This window comes from Nansenia antarctica (assembly GCF_963989245.1).
Source record: "Nansenia antarctica genome assembly, chromosome: 12".
Lineage (NCBI taxonomy): Eukaryota > Metazoa > Chordata > Actinopteri > Argentiniformes > Microstomatidae > Nansenia > Nansenia antarctica.
In genome coordinates, this window is record NC_137682.1 from 5186536 (window position 1) to 5206535 (window position 20000).

The 20000-nt window shown below is 43.1% G+C and overlaps 1 protein-coding gene across 1 annotated transcript; it reads left to right on the forward strand.

Annotated features, from left to right (window-relative positions):
- Window positions 1–6975: 6975 nt before the first annotated feature.
- Window positions 6976–10339, forward strand: LOC308168291 (protein ABHD8-like; the record flags this gene model as incomplete). Its single annotated transcript, XM_080542822.1, has 4 exons — window positions 6976–7754; window positions 8010–8180; window positions 8907–9123; window positions 10127–10339. The coding sequence occupies 4 exons, from the start codon at window positions 6976–6978 to the stop codon at window positions 10337–10339; spliced, it is 1380 nt and encodes a 459-aa protein (XP_080398948.1).
- Between the last annotated feature and the right edge of the window lie 9661 nt (window positions 10340–20000).

Consider the following 20000-nt stretch of genomic DNA (forward strand, 5'->3'; position numbering starts at 1 on the left):
TCATGCACCTGAAAGCCATTTACCGTATAGATAAACCTTTTGAAGAAGACCATGCGTTGATCTACATTCCTATGGCCAGATAGTGTTGGAGACGTCATGTATTGAAATAAAAATGACCCTGCCAATGTAACAGAGTTAGAAATATATGAGTATGATTTTCGCTGTGTTTGAGCAGCCCTAGGCACAATCTGCGTGTTTTGTCCTTGTAGCACTAGAACAGACTACTATCTTAAGAGGTCTATGCACTGTGTAAAATGCTCCTTGTATTTTCATTATTTGTGTGGAGAACCAACCCTGTAATTTAAGGAGAACATGTTGATGTATTACATATAATATGCTATTTGTTTTGTATGTATTGTGACGATTTCTGTATAGTTGTATCCACTGATTATACGTTTATGAACATTTTTGCACTATACCAGATTTCTGCAACGTTTCACATTTAAGTTTGACTTGAGTAGGTGGTGTTGTTAAATTAGTCTGACTAATTGACTAATGCAAGTTAGCATGCAAACACCTCTGCATTGAAATCTGATCGTCTAAATTACTAAAATGCCATATTCAATATGCATCTGACTAATTGAACACCACCACTCAAGTCAAACATAGATGCATGCATATTCAAGTCAACTTTCGCCATATCTATATGCTCTGTTAACAGTCAACTAGCTTGACATTTCAACCTAGTGCCTTGACAAGTAGCATACATACATACATACATACATACATACATACATACATACATACATACATACATACATACATACATACATACATACATACATACATACATACATACATACATACATAACATAATTACCTGCTCGAGCTTATCAATCCATTACATCGGAACAGCGCTATGCGCCTTACGATATTCATGTTAGATGATGATTATAATGTTAGCAGCACTGACATGGACACAGGATGAATGTCATCCGCTTGCAAAACCACCCTCGGTCTATGCAGAGGTCTGATTGGGCCTTGTGCATTAAACAGCCAATTGGATTGGCGCTTACACAGATCTTCTTCTTCTTCTTCTCAGTTTAAATGGCGGTTTGCGACCAACTTAAGGCGCATTACCGCCACCTACCGGACTGTGTATGGACAGTATATTTGACAGGGAAATAAATAAATACAAATTTTAAAATATATATAAATGAAAGAAATATATAATTAAAATATAATATAAAAATGAAATAAATAAACACAAATTAGGGGGGGGGTGTTAATGCTACACAGATGACACGCATGCGCCTTCATGTTCATGAGCCTTAATTCATTCATCCATCTAACACACGCGCACACACACACACACACACACACACACACACACACACACACACACACGCACACACACACACGCACACACACACACACACACACACACACACACACACGCACACACACACACACACACACACACACACACACACACACACACACACACACACAATCTCTCTCTCTCTCTCTCTCTCTCTCTCTCTCTCTCTCTCTCTCTCTCTCTCTACTCTCTCTCTCTCTCTGCCTTAGCAACAAGGAGATACAAGACATTCTATTGGCCTCTTTTCAGCCTACGGGTTGTAGGCTATTGGCTATTTTATCTGTCACTCAAATGTGGAAGGAAACTGACAGCAGAGTCTCGTGGAGGCGGAATAAAACAAGGGCAAAAGGGTGTGCGCAGCGCCGAGGGATGCTGAGAGAGAATTCGAGAATGCATCGCTATCTGTCATAACCATGGACATTCTGAAATCGAAATCGAACTAAACTAGACATGCATTTAGCTCATTTCAAGCCATATAATGCATTTGTTGGATGTGTAAAATGTAAACTAGATTAAGCGAATATATAACTTCTGTAGGCTATATAATCTGTTTTTTAAATACATTGTCATTGCAACATAATTTCAAATGAAGTTGACTTGTCACCAGCGCTGTCATCATCGTGTAGGAAAAGTATCATCTTTGACACAATTATTATCCTCCTCATCAGCTGTCTAGGTGAGTATTTTGATTTCTCTGGGTGTTTATCTGCATCAGAAAAACATTGCAGGACTATTACAAGGTGCATGTCTTTTCATGATTATACAATATTACATGATGCATATGCATATGCATATTGAATATGGCATTTTAGTAATTTAGACGATCAGATTTCAATGCAGAGGTGTTTGTGTTTGCATGCTAACTTGCATTGCGCAACACCCACTCAATAGTATAGATTTTCTTTTTTTGCTACATATCTTGATCACCATAATACATACTGCATTATTGAAATAGTGTTTCCAGTTTGGTCCAAAAATAGTTGAATCTTACCCATATTATCTGAAATTATCAATAAAAAATGTATGCATGCCCATTTGGCAAATCTTTTATTTTTTTATTTATGATGCTTGTTGTTGTAATTCATTATGGATGCTTTGGAAATATCATGAATACTGCATACATAATCTATATTTGAATGATATTACATTTCTGTATTTATTTTTATTATTATGTTATGTATTATTATTTATTTTCACTGTACATCATTGCTATGGTAATAATCCCTCAGACCCTGTAATGTGTATGCATCACAATGTTAGACTGTGTGGGTGATCATGCAGGGCCGCACACAGTGCACTAAATGTGTGTTGACACATATGACACTTCAATTAACAACCTACAGTAATTCTGATCATAGCTGAATCATGGCTGAATAACATGGTTAGAGAATTGAGGGAAGTCCACTTGGAAACTCATTCATATTCAACCTTAATGTGTCAGAATGTAAGATTACATTGAAGGGAATATATTGAATTGAATGGTGCTCTGCATTTTGATATATGCAGTATAGTAGTATAGTGTAGTGTTCTTGTAGTGTAGTGGTTAGGGTTGGGTTATAACTCAGGCAGGTTCATTGCCCTGGTTGACCACCTCACTGTCCGCTCCCACACCCAACTCTCTGTAGTAAAGTTACTAATCCCTGATATGACTGCCTGCTGCTAATTATCTAAATATAATAATTTGGCAGTTGAACCGTGTTTTACTTTGCGAGCCATCTTTGTATATTCATATACCTGTGTCAAGATTGAGTTGTCACAACACATACACTCACTGAACACTTTATTAGGAACAACTGTACACCTGTCAACAGTCCAAGCTGGTGGAGGTGGTGTCATGGTGTGGGGAATGTTTTCTTGGCGCACTTTGGGCCCCTTAATACCAATCAATCATCCCTTGAATGCCACAGCTTTTGAGTATGTTGCTGACCATGTGCATCCCTTCATGGCCACAATACCCATCTTCTAATGGCTACTTCCATTGTCATAATGCACCATGTCACAAAGTAAAAGTTGTCTCAAACTGGTTTCATATCAATGAAAGTTCAGTGTTCTTCAGTGGCCTTTCCAGTCACCGGATCTGAATCCAATAGAACATCTTTGGGATGCGGTAGAACGGGAGACTCACAGCTTGAAAGTGCATCTGAAAAATCTGCAGGAATTGTGTGATGCATGCAATCATGTCATCATGGACCAGAATCTCACATCTTGTGGAATCAATGGCATGAAGAGTAGAGAGCAAAGGGAGGCCCTACCCAGTATTAGTATAATAATATAATAATCATAATCATAATCATAACAACTTTTATTTGTATAGCACTTTTCCTGCAAATGTTGCTGCTCAAAGTATTCAGTGAGTGTACATGCTATGTTTTCCTAATACCCTGCACATCTGAACTAATTGCAAAGATTTAGGCCATTTAGATCTGTTGTATCAGCAGGTGTATCCACGCCCCCATATTTGGGGGGAAAGTCGGGTCTATGTTTAATATAACAGATATAAAGAGCTTACCTTTATCAATAATGTTCATCGATATCGCAAACGATTCATTAGATTCCATTCTAAACGTCCATATCGGTTTTTACATCGCCCGGGAAAATACAGTGCGAGTCACAAGCCCTTGTTTACAGCCATGTCACATAGGAAAACCAAGCATGCTTGGTTTCAACCCCCGAATTTCCATATCATTGGTCCTCGAAAGTAATGTTTTCCACCTCTGCTCGATTCTATTGGCTCTGACGCTTCAAATGAGTGGTCAATCATGACATTTTGACCAATGGGTTCGGGAGAAAATTCACTGCGTAAACGGCGCGTCACGAAGCTGGTGTGAAAACGAGGCCGTTGCGCAATAGGAGCGCACAGAAAACCGCACAGGAGGGCCCTGCTGGATGCAAACAGAGTCTAAACAGTTTGATTTGGATGCAATTTATACCTATAGTGATATGTCAATGAAATATAACACATTTTACAGTCTTGATACATGACAAAGTCTGATACACTGATGGTGCCAAAATGTCTCCAAATGGCACAATTTGGTTGTCCGCCTAAACATACCTGTACTAAAACAGGTACAAAGTTGCATTGGCTCACATTACTAGCATCTAATTTGGCACAAGTACTCATCAGACCCTGGAGTACTGACTCCTAGATGATTTGGGCTATAAGGTCAGGTTTCCAAGCTGATATTCACTCTAAAAGCTGTTGTTTTTTTAGGCAATTATAATTTCGTTGTTTGGTACCTGTACTGTAGCAATGACAATAAAGTCCATTCATTCATTCATTCAATTTGAGATTTTTCACAATGTTCTAGCTCTATTTACTCTGACACAGTAACATATATTTTGATTCTGTCAGCTTTCATTTGATACCAAGATCATTATGAAGGCCCTTGTGATTGTGGAGATATTCTATATTCACTGTGGGCATGTGATTTTGAGCAGAAAACCTGAAAAATAGCATCGATAAGAACAGGTTTAATGGAGCAGTCACTTGCCTAGTGGAAGCTCACCATACAAGAACTCTTCAGAACTCTTTCAATAAATCCTCTCGTTTGTCCACTCTCTCTCTCTCTCTCTCTCTCTCTCTTTCTCTCTCTCTCTCTGTCTCTCTCTCTCTCTGTGTCTCTCTCTCTCTCTCTCTCTCTCTCTCTCTCTCTCTCTCTCTGTCTCTCTCTCTCTCTCTCTCTCTCTCTCTCTCTCTCTCTCTCTCTCTCTCTCTTCTCAACAACGCTTTCTCTCTCCATCCCTCTTTCTCTCTTCTTTCTCTTTCTCCCTGCTCTCTCTGCACTCTTTCTGTCCTTTTTTCCAACTCTCTCTCTGTCTCTCCCTCAGCCAGGCATTGATCCGTGTACAATTTCGAATCCTTTAATAAACTCCCCTGTGTGTGGATGCAAATTGCAGAGACATGCAGAGGAATGTTTTACCAAGATCAATGCCCCCTCTCCTCATTACCTGCATTCTCATTTTATTAACTTTCCTTTGCCAAATGTACTTTTAAAGTCGTTAAGGCTAAGAAACATTTTGCTAGTGCACTTTATTTTCTTAATAAACTCTTCGCTAGGTTGACAATTAGCACATACAATACATCTGGGTTGGGGGACGGAGGGGGGAATGCACTCAGTAGTTTTATCTGCAGCTCTTTAGTGTTTACAATAATAATTTCAATCAATTGTCAATCAAGTGGACATTTATTTTCATAGTAAAGAGATAAGTTAGTACCATGGGTTTAAATGCACCATTGAATATGAATAATTTAGACACAGCTTTCCTCATTGTGTAATGTATAACCTAAAACATGAATCTGGGCTGGGTGCAAAGGTGATTGGAGCTGGATAGATTGGATGACTGATAGCTCCCCTCAGAGCTCTGCAATTGTATACAGGCTCAACGTCTGTGTGTGTGTGTGTGTGTGTGTGTGTGTGTGTGTGTGTGTGTGTGTGACCTTGGTGGGAATAACTAAGAAGAAATATATTAGTTGATCAAATCCAGTGTGTCAGGTCAGCTGTTATTGTTGCAAAACCATCTCACTGAAGTTTGTTTTGAGTATTGAAATGCATGCGTTAGTGTCCTCCAAATACTTTAGTTCCCTGATCTGATGACATTGGCAAATATTATGCACTGTTAATCAACCTTCATGCATGACAGGGATCCTAATCAGTTTGTGAACTCCAGGCATGCGTTACAATTTCATTATGGTAATGATCTATAGAGTAATAAACAGTACACATTCTGTCTCTTCACGGACACACTACGCTACTCCACACAGGAAACATTTGAATTCAACACATACTGTACTGTAGATATGACACTTCCACTCTGTGTCGCCCTGATTATTTACTTGTCTATATTTAGGCAGTGTGTGACACTTAATACTCATTTATCCTTCTGCCAAAATACACTGCAGCCATGTCTGGATACAACCACCCTGCGACAGACCACCCTTTTTTTTCCTTAGTGAAAATGGAACCTTGTAGAAACATTACAATACATACAGTACTATGAGGCTGGCATAAGCCCAGTCATGTGCCATTGCTGCCATTGTCTATTTATACCTCAGAGGGGGCCATGTTGGAAGAATGTAGAACTATGTCTATTTTTAGTTTGTCTAGTCTAGGCCAGTGTGTGAATGAATCCTGTCCCTCCACACTGAAACTGAGAACTAGCCTAAATGGTTATTGTTTTATCGTTGTTATGGATGGACGTTGAATCCAATGTTAAGCTGGTCATTTACTCGGGTGAGTTTTTGAATGGAAAGCTTCATGAATACTGAGAGCCCAAGGTTGTTTATTAGGGAGTGACAATGACAGGTTCAAACTAATGTTTGAGTTTTCTGTGTGGTGGATTGTTGCGCTTGTTGCGCCAGCTGGGTCTTTATTATCTGTGGAAAACTAGGCACAGGAAGTTGCAATGGAAAACTTCAAACTAAAAGGTGGAGAGGACTCTATGCAGTGAATGATACTGTATAACCATGTAACTAACTATTTATAATAGAATACAAAACAGAGGTAATCATCAATCAATCAAAATTAATATTGTGTTTAGATCAAAGCTACGTACATGAAGTGTTTTCCCCTATTATTAACTTCATGGTTTTATTATTGTTTCTCTTTTAAATTATCCCACACTGACAAAGCTCTCTTTATCAGCAGGCACGCACCATGTTGACCAGCATTGCCGATGGGATCCTCTGCTGTCTGACAGGGAAGGCTGCCAGCCTGGTTTTGCCTGTGGAATCTTCCGAACCCTCTGACGCCTTTGAGTTTGTCGAGGTGAAGCCTGGGAGGATCCTGCGGGTACGCCACATCCTCCCAGAGCGACAACAAGAAGTAGTGACCGAGGATCAGGTGGCAGAGAAGAAGGGCGGCAGCCGCAGCAACAGTGTGCACTGCAAACGCAAGATCACCGTCTACCGCAACGGCCAGCTGGTTATCGAGAACTTGGGCGACGTGCTGCACTCAGAGATCCTCCACTGCCAGGACGGGGACCTGGAGCCATGTAGCACTCTGGAGGTAGAGCTGGCTGACTATAAGGAAGTGGCGGCTTCCTCCCCAGACCCCAAACCTGCACCCTCCTTGCCGCCACCGACTGGAGAGCAGCAGAAACCTGCCCCCCCACCTCGCAGGCGCCGTCGCAAGCCCAAGCGTACGGTGCTGATCAACTCGGAGAGGGAGATCACTAGCTGTAAAGGGACGCATTCGGACGTGGCGCTGTTCTTCATACACGGAGTGGGCGGCTCTCTGGACATCTGGGGCAGTCAGCTGGACTTCTTCTCTCGGCTAGGCTACGAGGTCATCGCCCCTGACCTGGCGGGACACGGAGCCAGCACTGCTCCCCACATCGCAGCGGCATACACCTTCTCCGCCCTAGCCGAGGACCTACGAGCCATCTTTAAGAGATACGCTCGCAAGCGCAACATTTTGATCGGGCATTCCTATGGGTCAGTGTGCATGCTTTTCTCTGTTAGATGCTCAAACTGCGAAATCATTGAACTTGTTAAAGGAAAGTTGACATTTACAGTAGACCTAGTATCATACTAAGTCACATTATAACATGATTTTGTCATTGTTTTTAAATGAGAGTTGCTTCTCAATTGACTTGACAGGATATAGGGTTACAAAAAAACTGAGAACAAATATACATTATTTCAAACTCTTTAAACACATTTTAAAATAATAAATCTGCGTCACTTCAGGGTGTCGTTCTGCACCTTCCTGGCCCACGAGTATCCAGAGCAGGTCCACAAGGTGGTGATGGTCAACGGAGGAGGACCCACGGCCCTGGAGCCCAGCCTGTGCTCCATCTTCCAGCTGCCTTCCTGTGTGCTGCATTGTCTCTCTCCCTGCCTGGCCTGGAGCTTCCTCAAGTAAGACTCTAGTTAATAATAATAATAATAATAATAATAACTATATTTGTATAGCGCTTTACATCAAAGTGCTTTACAGTAGGTAAGCAACCATTTAAAACAATTTAAAACAACTATTTCAATTAAAAACACACATAGTTTCACAGCACAAATACACAAGCTATGACATATAGACAACAGAAAACAGGTGGGTCTTCAACTTGGTTTTGAACACTTTCACTGAGCATGCCTGTCTGATGTCCAATGGAAGAAGGTTCCAAAGAGTTGGTGCACGGAAGGAAAACGCCCGCTCACCGATTGTCTTCTTCCTAGTTCCATCCCACTACTGTGTATAGATAAAACTACATCTCTGTAACATTCCATCACTGTACAGAACCAAACAACATTGTGTAAACAAGAGTCACACTGCCACAAACATTATTGCTTCTTCTTCTCGCAATTGAGCTCACATGAGTCTCGAACCTGCGTCCACTGTATTGCTAACACACGTGACTGCTCTCCCCGAAATATGGACATATCCTGCATGTCATCCCTCCTCTCTCTCTCTCACCCATCCTCCCTGTCTAAATCTCTACTGTATCTGTCAATAAAAATAAAAAAAATGAGTGGGACTGCCAATACAAAATACACACATTATGGATGAGCTAATCAATCACTCACATCGTGTGCCTCCTCCCTCGTCTACTGTGTACCAACCTGTGGCACCGCTCTCCCTCTCTCTTCCAGGGCTGGATTTGCACATCAAGGTGCCAGAGAGAAGCAGCTGCTGAAGCAGGGCAACGCCTTCAACGTGTCTCCGTTCGTCCTGCGGGCCATGATGAGCGGCCAGTACTGGCCTGAGGGGGACGAGGTCTACCACGCCGAGCTCACCGTGCCCATCCTGCTGGTGCACGGCATGTACGACAAGTTTGTGCCCATGGACGAGGACCAGCGCATGGCAGAGGTATGTGTGTGTTTGTGTGTGTGTGTGTGTGTGTGTGTGTGTGTGTTGGCTGCACCTTTGACCACAGCCTAGAGGAAGCCTTTTCAACCAAGATCTTGAAATACCAAGAACAGCTGGAGCAGGCCATATCACAACTGGGTTACAGATGTAAACTTTTAGTTTGGCATTATTTGGCATCCTGGGCCATGTTCATAAATGTGTTGTTATAGGCCTTCAAATGGCTGGTCTATATCTAAGAGAAGGGCCAAACAGTTAGCAAAGTATTGCTCAGTATCTGCTGTTATTGGTAGTCGCTCAATATGGAGAAGGCGGTGCTTCTTGTACCCATGAGCTGGATACTGTCTGTTTTACAGTATTGATACTGGATCTGTCAACCCACTGGTATCATCTGGTGTGAATAACATCCTGTGTGTAGCATAACTGGTTGTTGGCTCAGCACTACTGTAACTGATAGTTTCCATAACATCAAAATGCACTGATAGTATTTATGTCCTTTAGATATTGTACATGTATGTGGACATAAATAAAGCATTTAAAATGTGTGTGTGTGTGTGTGTGTGTGTATGCACAGAGAAAGTAGAAGTAGTCTGTGTGAATTATATTGGGAAACTCTGATCGCCATATGAAAGAAGCTGTTTACAGTTAAAATCTGAATTGATATTACAGCATTATGAAAGAGGCTGTAATTAGAAACATTTTCACTAGGATTTCCACAATGGAAAAAGGTCTGTTAACTATATTGAGTTTTTATCCTCAATGGTTTTGTTGATGTGTGTATTGCTTACTTGACAGGTTGTGACCTAATATGTATATTAAAATTATCAGGTCAGATGAATTCATTATTGCATTAATTCAACGTCAGAATCAATTCATGATGGTAAACACTAACAGCCTCATATGTGAATGGCACACTATGTTAATAATGTTCTAATGTCTAATATGATTATATTATCTATAGAATATTACCAATCTGATCTGAGATTGTTTTATTATCTAATTTCAGATCCTTCTGTTTGCGTTCCTAAAAGTCATAGAGGAGGGCAGCCACATGGTGATGATGGAATGCCCTGACACAGTCAACACCCTCCTGCACGAGTTCTTCTTATGGGAGCCTGACATGTCCAAAAAGAATACCAGGATAACAGACTCTGACAAGACTATTAATGTCAATGGCACAGTCCAGATACCAAAAGCAAATAAGCCCATGGACAAATAACCAATAAGGATTCTTAGTTGCTGTTCATGAGCGAATAGAATCAGAGGGTCTCTGGATCTCTGACAGGTGGCACTTGGTCTTAAGGCTGCTCGCAGGCTGAGAGCTGTCATGAACAGGGCCGGAGTGTCTTGCGGAAGTCTTGCTGCTGGTGTGCCAAGATATCAGAAATATGAATGTGACAAGAGGAAGGGACGGATGTAATGAAGAGAAGAAGAGGAATCTAATGCGACAGCAGAGATGCTTGTGTCTGTTTCTCTTTTGGACAGCTCTCTGCGCTCTGTCGTGTGGTGTTTGTAATCACGCAAACCTGGGGGGTCCACAGGATGTTAAAAACCCAATGTCCATTTGTAATACACTCAAGTACAGGTCTTTGTTTGGTGAGTGGACCATTGAGAACCGACGTGAGGAGAGTATGACCATGAAATGGTGTATTCACTCCTTCCTCACTCTCATGCATTATCCACTGTATAACGCTGTATAACATATGACTATATTCTCTACAAGGAAAGGGCAGAGGAATAGATCAACTAAGAAACTATCCAGCCAATGCAAGTAAAGTGAGTGAGTCAATGATGCTCCATGACACTGGTTTGCATGAGGTCATCATCATAATCATCCCATATAAAGCAGGGTATCGACTAAGAACTGAGCATTGATTATTATACATTGTAACCAATGAATGTTGACTGGATGGTAAATGGTGAATAGAATATTTTATGGCTAAAATATATGCAATAAGTTATAATGTATGTATGTATGTATGTATATTTGCAGGTGTAACGAAAATAGTAAATAGATTTTGAAATACAATCGTTCATCTATGCACAACATGGAGTGGAGTGTTTTGCTTCCAGAACATTTAGGTCCAGTCAAGTATTAGGAACATACATACAGTATACTATCCTGCTAACTGTGTCTACAACAACATGCAATATCTAACAAAATACGACCATAGACCACCAAGAATGACAATGCTTTAAATATCATGTAGGCTACAACAGACATCAACCGTAAACATATCTGGGGGTAATGCAGGTGGCTTTAAAGCCCCACCAAAGTTCTGTAAGGCTTTGTCTACACTTCACACTTCTACACTTCAGACTTCTACGGAGCCCCCCTGGAGTCACATGGTAGAAAAAAAATGTTTGATGTGTGAATCCGTTCCCTCGGTTCAGTAATTCGTTCCCTCGGTTTAGTAATTAATTCCCTTGGTTTAGTAATCCGTTAGGGTTAGGGTTAGGGTTAGGGTTAGGCCCTACGAGCCAGAACGATCGCAAGGATTAGGGTTAGGGTTAGAATCCTTCTGTCGATCGTTCTGGCTCGTAGGGCCTAACCCTAACCATAACCCTAACAAATTACTAAACCGAGGGAACAGATTTACTAAATCGAGGGAACGGATTAACACATAAAAAAAAAAAATCTACCATGTGACCCCAGGGGTAGACTTCTGTTATCCAAAAATGATAATCACAATCCGGTCACAGTATGTGCACTGACACCTGGTATTAAAAATGCAAAAAAAAAAAGCTCTTGTCTGCATTTCTATATGAAATCGGGATACAATACGAACTTGTCCATCTCGCGAGGTGGTCAGCAGGATCCGAACGCAATCAGGCCACAATGAAAACATAATGCGACTTCTGCGTGTTTTGACCTGTACAGTTGTATAATGTGATGATCTTATTTGATTTAAGTGTGAAGTGTAGATGGGGTCATGGGGTCGTACTCCAGTATATGCTGCAGTATACTTGTATTTATCAGTTCATCTTGTCTTGAAATGTTATGATCAACAGCTGCCATAGTAAAGCCTATACATTATTATATAACACACATTGCATAAATATATTGTTTCTGCCAATGCAGTGCAGTATGTGTAAATGCAGAGCATATCCCCCACCCACCGCTCTCCCTCCAGTCTATCTGCACCCTATCAAAGGTGAGACATTCATGATAATAAGGGACATAGGCTGTGATGCTCATTTATAAATGTTGTTCATTCAAGAAGTGTGTGATCTGGGATTAATAAATAGCCTATGAAGCGCAGTAAAATATCCATCTGGTTAGGTCTCTCCAACAACTGAATATAGCCTACTGTTCAATGTAGTAAAAGTATTGTATACCGAAAAAGTATACCGATATAACACCCGTTGGCACCTCCGCCAAGCTACCGCCGTTCGCTACATTGGTGTTAGCGGTGGGATTGGCAACTGAGGCCATCGGAGAGGAATGTCCATGTGAGGGACTCGGTATGGTGAAGCGGTATGGCACACTCTCCTGAACTGAAGGGGATAGTGTAACGACTCTGTGTAAGGCCTAAATGGACTGTACTTACAGTATATAGCACCTTTATCCAAAGCGCTTTACAACGGCCTCTCATTCACCCATTCACACACCAATGGCGGCAAGCTACCATGCAAGGCGCCCGGCCCACTCACTGGGAGCAATTTGGGGTTCAGTGTCTTGCCCAAGGACACTTCGATGTGGCCAGCCGGGGCTCGAACCGCTGATCTGCAGTAAGCCACCATGTAAACCACAATCATAAGTAATTGGAATAATTACTTAGGACAGTGGTATTTGACTGACAGGGTTTCCAAACCATATATAAAACAAACATGGAAATTCCAGGTGAGTAGGCAGGTGAGTTTGGCACGTCCAATTATCCCATCTAATCACCCACACTCTACTACAGTCCGGTAGCGCCCTCTACAGGCCAGATGCTGCATGCTCCCCTCAATGACATTTTATGATGCTGCTTCTAACAAATAATTATAAGTACATGGATGCTCTCTCTCTCTCTCTCCCTCTCTCTCTCTCTCTCTCTCTCTCCTTCTCTTTCTCTCTCTGTGTGTGTGGTTGCTCCCTCTCTCTCTCTTCCTTTTCCTTTCTCTCTCTTCCTCTCCCTCTTCCTCTCCCTCTTCCTCTCTCTAATTATGAGTGGCAATCTAATATGAATAAGTGTGAGTCGGCTGAAAACGAACAATGGCATTTGAAAATTGACAGTGCTGTGTAAGTGTTATTCTTGCACAATACATTGCAACCACAACGGTGCTACTGTCGTGCGGGGACTTTCATGTCAACCTCGCAGCAGCGATGATAATAATACACAATACGCAACACAGTTGTACATTTTGGAGCGCGTGGAGGTCAATAAAGTTTAATCTAATCTGCACTCCACAATGGCAATTGTGATGTCTATGTTTGCCACACCCCTCAGGCGAGTTCAGTCTATAATAAAGCGTGCCCGACTTGAGACCGCAAGTCCGATGTGTCCGTCCAAGTTATTGATTATTGATTAGATTCTGCAAAGTATAGTGTAGTAGAGATTCAACAGCAATGGCCCAGTCAATCACCTGCACATTTGCATCTTTAAAAAAAATAAAAAAAATATATGAATCATGATGATAAATAAATATACAACCGAAGTGTGATCATTATTGTGTATGAAACGTTTGGAACTTTGTTTATGTTTTTGTTTTATATCTTAGAATAAGATATGTAAAAAGGATAGGCAAAATAAGTAAGTAAGTGAGGGGAAATTTCTTTCTCACAGCAGCAAGATTTAAAAGAGTATGGGGGATATAAATACAAATAATAGATCATGAAAAATGGAATCAGAATCGTCTTCTGTCGTCCATAAGACGTCAGGACACTTTGAGCTGCAACGTTTTATTATTATTATTATTATTATTTTGTCTTTATTAAGTGTGCTATACAAATAAAGGAGGAATTGTGTATAGGAAAAGTGCTATACAGATAAAGGTTATTAAAGGTTGTTATTATTAAGCGTGTCACAATAACAACCCCCCCGCCCCCCCCCCCCCCCCCGCGGCACTATGACGTCATATAACACCACCATAAAACCTGCTGTGTCTCGCGGAGCTTCATTAGTCGCCGACACACCGGCGAGGCGGCGACTAACAGACTCCGTCTCGGTTGACGGAAATTCAACGACTGAAATTTTCAACGTTGGACAAGTTTACTTTGAAAATGGGAATGAATAATAGCAAGGTAAGTAACAGCATGCTGCCCCATTAGGCCTATAGTTAGGGTTCGTGGGGTACATTTACTTGTATATTTACTATAGTGGAATATATTTTATTGTATGCCCATATTAATTAAGAAGATATATATAGTCTGAACTGATGGATTTTAGTATCGTTCAAAGTACAATTATCATGCTGCTTATGTGAATCAACAATATAAACATTTGGATGCTGTTTGATCTAATCTAGTCCTACATCCGATAATCAGATTTGATCCGATAATCAGATTTTATTTGAACTGTTTATGATTAATAATTAGTTATTATGATTATGATTATTGTTATTAACAGCGAATTTCTGTTATTATGAACAAGAACATGCATGTTGCTTAGCCTAAGTGTTGGTGATTTTGGTATCCAACTTTAAGACAAATACACAAATTCCTATCAGTATTATTAATACTAGTATTAGCTGCAACATTTGCAGGAAAAGTGCTATACAAATAAACGTTATTATTAGCATTAGGGTATGGGTAATTAGTTCACACAAGTTGCATGGTCACCATGGCACCGGCCTTGTTGTGACGTCGTCGCTGTTCTATGACGTAGGCTGCGTTCGTTAAAAAAGGGTATGGGTAATTAGTTCACTCAAGCACATAACACTTAAACCCTGGGGTTGGGTCAGATCATTTGATGTATATCTGAGGGCTGTACACCCAGCAGGCCCCATCCTAACATGAACAGAACAAGCCTGTACACCCAGCAGGCCCCATCCTAACATGAACAGAACAAGCCTGTACACCCAGCAGGCCCCATCCTAACATGAACAGAACAAGCCTGTAGACCCAGCAGGCTCCATCCTAACATGAACAGAACAAGCCTGTACACCCAGCAGGCCCCATCCTAACATGAACAGAACAAGCCTGTACACCCAGCAGGCCCCATCCTAACATGAACAGAACAAGCCTGTACACCCAGCAGGCCCCATCCTAACATGAACACAACAAGCCTTTTGCTGTCGTCGCCTTCTGACTGACTGATTGTCATTTTAATCCGTTCTTCTATGTGATCCCGTCTGAAGCTATTTTGACTTTGACGTAACAAGTGGACCAGAATGTTGATCTGAACTGTGTTGTGTTGCAGGTGAAGAGCAGAGGCACGAAGGCCACAGAGAGCTCAGACAAGGCTGCTAAGGCCGCTAAGAAGAGCACCAAGAAGGCCGCCAAGGCCGCCAGGAGGAGCGCCAAGAGCGCTAGCAAGAGCTCCGACTCTGATTCAGGTGAGACTGTTTAAAATACACACAATTATTAATTCAGATGATGTGCAATTTGGATGGAAAGACGTTTATTAGAAATGCTGCGTACCAATTTGCCTATGTATCTATCTGTCATAGAGGCCATAAAATACTGTATTTTAGACACAACTTTCTATTTTCCTATTTGAAACATACATAGATAGTCATAGATAGATAGTGTGGACTTTAGATACAACTGTGTATATTTAATCTCTCCTTGTATTTTGTCAGCAGCTGCCTCCCAGACCGGTCCAGACCGGTTTGAGAGCCGAGTTGCTGTGGTGGAGCTGGTGGAGCGGCAGGCTCATCAGACTGCAGAGGGAGAGGTGTACCCCATCCTGCTGGACTTCCTGAGGGGTCTGAGTAATGAGTATGTTTAATGTCTCCCTGGGACGGAGGGGTTGTAGTATTTCTACCTTCAAAAAATGATCAACAAGCTATTAGATGTCCACTTTCAATTCTGGACGTTACAATTCACATTTCTCAAAACAAACAAACTAAAACTTCTATGACGTCTTGCCGCAAAGCCTTCTGGGACATGCAGTTCTACCTATTCTTAGCCAATACAACGGAAGTGTACTTTTTAACTCTCTTAACAATCAATCAATCATGTAACATATGAATCAATCATGTAACTATAAAGTTAATCATGTAACCTATACAGTTAATCATGTAACTATGAAGTTAATCATGTAACTATACAGTTAATCATGTAACTATAAAGTTAGGACAGGGATCTCTCAGTAGGGGGGACCGTGTTCTCAGGGGAGGCTGGTGGAGGTAGAAATCAGAGTTGTATGCATGGAATGAAATGAGGAATGGTATCAAACTCACATTACAATGAGCCCATCCTCCCATCTCTACCTCCACCTGTGTGTAGCTGTGTTCCTTCTGTAGCCTAGTTTTGCACATCTACCATGTCTGTAAAACATTTATTTAAATGTTCTTAACAGCTGAAAAATGTTCCTTGTTTCTTTCTCATTCAGGCAGTGGATAGTGATCCGAAAAGGCATGATAGACCCTGTAAGTTGTGATTGATCAACCGATCGTTCATTTAATCAGCCTGTATTTGTAAAGCACATTTCATACACACATGTAATACAATGCTTCTGAACATTCTGGAACAACAACAACAATGGATCGGAACATTCTCACCAGTCACACCTTGACTTGTGTTTATTTACCAGTCACACCCTGACTTGTGTTAATTCTCAGTAAAATGTACAAAAGACAAAATATACATGTTCATAATATAATATATCACACATCATCATAACTTCACTAACACGTGTGATCTGATGATGTCGTGTTCTTCTGGTGGAACCACAGACGACCAGGATGCAGCTGAGCCGGCTGTCCCGCAGGGTGGTGAAGGTCGTCTGTGAGGAGGCCTTCCAGGTGTTCCTGCCGACCCTGGTGAAGATCCTGGAGGAGAGCGACAGAGAGGAGGAAGAGGAGCGCTCTCCTTCATATTCCGGGTCCCACCCAGGGTCCCACCCTGGAGCCGCTCTGGTGCAGATCCTGGAGGGGAGCGACAGAGAGGAGGAAGAGGAGCACTCTTCTTCATATTCCGGGTCCCACCCAGGGTCCCACCCTGGAGCCGCTCTGGTCTGTCCCCCGAAGTAAGGCCCATTTACATGGGAAGAGACCCAGCTACTCTTTAGGGGGTTGATGATGACGGATGTTTATGTTTAGTTTTTAGAGGTTTATCAACTACAGCAGAGAAAGAGCCTCATTGGCAGGCCTCGTTAGCCTGCAGGAGGTTTAAAACTGAAGGGAAATAGAACTTAGGAAAGGACCGTTATCATTACATCCAGAATACGACACAAAAGTAAAAACATTTTTGGTGAATTTAAGCTAAATAGTGCCACCGAAATGCCACCGCTCATCCGTAATCAGACTTAGCTGAGGTGCTGGAGCTGAAGAGTATCAAATGGAATGAAAACAAGCAGCATCCGCACACTCAAAACTGTGCAAAAATCAATTATTTATTGCGAGCTTTCGGTCTTTCATAGACCTTCTTCAGGCATACAGCCTGAGACTGTGAATTTAAGTGAATTTAAGCTACAATCATTGTGTGACATAATGTTTCAGACATCAGACTGTAGTGTTCATGTTTCTGTTTGTAGCTCCAAGACGTCCCTGCAGAGGGCGCTGGTGAGTGACCCCCTGAAGGACTTCTTTGGGGTGACGGCGGACACCGTTGTCCAGGCCCTGGGTGACGACAGGTCTTCCTCACCTGAACTGATCAGAGCTCTGGTAGGGGAAACACTGAGCCAGCTGAACTCCGCGTTCTCGGTGGTCGTGGCCTACACCCACTCTGGAAGGTCGTCCCCAGTGAGGGGATGGTGGCAGGACGCCGTGCCGGCCACCGAGGAGATGGTACGCGTCATCTCTGGCACTCTCCTGGCGTTTGGGGTGACCGGACAGGTTCCCTCAGCGTCTCCACCAGTGGACCAGGTAAGTATGGAGGTAAGTGAAGGGATTCTTGCTCCACTGACGGGTGAGGTCGTGGCCGCCATCGCTGACACCATGGAGAGCTGCAAGGAGACACAGGGAGGCGGACAGGACACAGCGGAAATGCTCAGGGAGGTGGCGCTGAATATACCGTTGCTCTCTCAAACACATTCCTTGGAAGATCATTGGAAGATTCCTTGGAAGATCACATCCTCTGAGGATGTGGTGAGCCAGATTGACCTGGCCATCATCGGTAGTGAAGAGTTCCACACACAAGCCTCAAGAGCTGTGAGTGGGATTCTTCTGAGTGCTGCTCGCAGCCTAGCCCACGAGAGTGGCTCTCTTGTCACCTTGCCGTCTACTAACCCATTCGACGATGATTACGACGCTGAGGCGAACAAGATCGTCGATGCGTTCGTGGCGGATGTGAAGGCCGAGACAGCGGGGGACAGCACTGTGCAGGCTGGAGGCACAGTTCACCACGCCGCGTCCTCCATCCACCAGCACGGTGGACGTCCCAGCAGGAGGCAGAGGCTCTTCTCTGCCACGGTGAGGCTGTACAGCAACGTCCATCGTAGATTGGCAGAGTTCTTCAGCACACAAAAGCAGCCCCAGACGGAAACCCAAGTAGCGCTGGCCAAGAAGAGCATCAGCCAAATCCTGGGTGTGGTCCAAGAGGACATGTCAAAATCTGACAAGTTGAACAGGACAGGTGAGATGTCCGAGTTATTCAGCTTAGTGGGAACTATGCTGGAGAACTTGGAGACGACCACCTCCCCTACATCAACGCAGTCCTCTCAAACATTGAGGTCGGAGAAGACATCGGAAGATATGTCCTTCACACTTCCTGGGACCCCATCTCCATCTGAGCTCCAAGAGGTCATAAGTTTCCCCATTGTGCATAGGTCAACAATCGACTGCACAGGTGATGACGATCTTCATGATCAGAATCAGCTGGAATCATCATCGGCTGGTGCTAGGGACTCCATGGCTGCCATTGTGGAGAGTCTGGAGACCATACTCGATCCTGCCGGGCTGCAGCAGGCCTCTGCCCCTCTGGATAGACTGGAGGAGCTCCTTTCCGAAGGGAAGGTCCAGGCTCTGTCCCGCGACCTGGTCGACCGCCTGAAAAGCCTGATGCTTGAACAGGGAAAGGACCGTGCGGGAACTGGCAAAAGTCAATCCGACTCTGCTCTCCTGGAACACACCCAAAGAGGGAGTGGAACAAGAGGACCCTCTTCCTCTGCGGTGATCCACGCTTTCGCCGAGGAGTCGGTGAAGCGGTTGTTGGCGACTCTCCTCGTCCCTCCCACGTCCTGGGGCTTGGATCAGAAAGCCTCCTCCTCCTCCTCCTCCTCCTCCAGCTCACAGGTCTACGAACAGACTGTGAGCCTGTTCACAACGGCCTTGGTCCAGCAGGTCATGGTCTCTCTGGAGGAGACAGGCAGACAGTCTGCCACATGTCCCCCCTCCCCCACGCTCTTTGGTACCGGTGGGTGCCAGAGCAGCGTGAAGGCGAGTGGCTCTGTAGAGTCAGGTTCTGTTAGCAGGTGTGTGTCGCCGTCCGGATCTGAGGCTGAGGCGACCCAGGCTGAGCCCAAAGTAAAGAAGAGGTCCAGGTTCCTCAGGTTCTTCAAGGGCGGCTTCAAGGTAAACCAGATGTTACTATACTTTATACATCCCTGTCCGAGTTTGACATTTAATAGTCTCTGTAAACATTACGACCGTTCAATGTCATCTGTCATCTATATACACAATATCCTCTCATACACAGTGTTTTAGGAGTTATGGTGTCTTACCAATTCCATTGATTAAAGATAGGCCTGTCGTGTAAACGTGTTACTTTGTTTTTGTAACGCTTGTTTCTTTCACAGAGCTCCAAGAAAAGTCAGAGGGAGGTCAGCCCGGACCCAGAGGAAGAAGAGGAA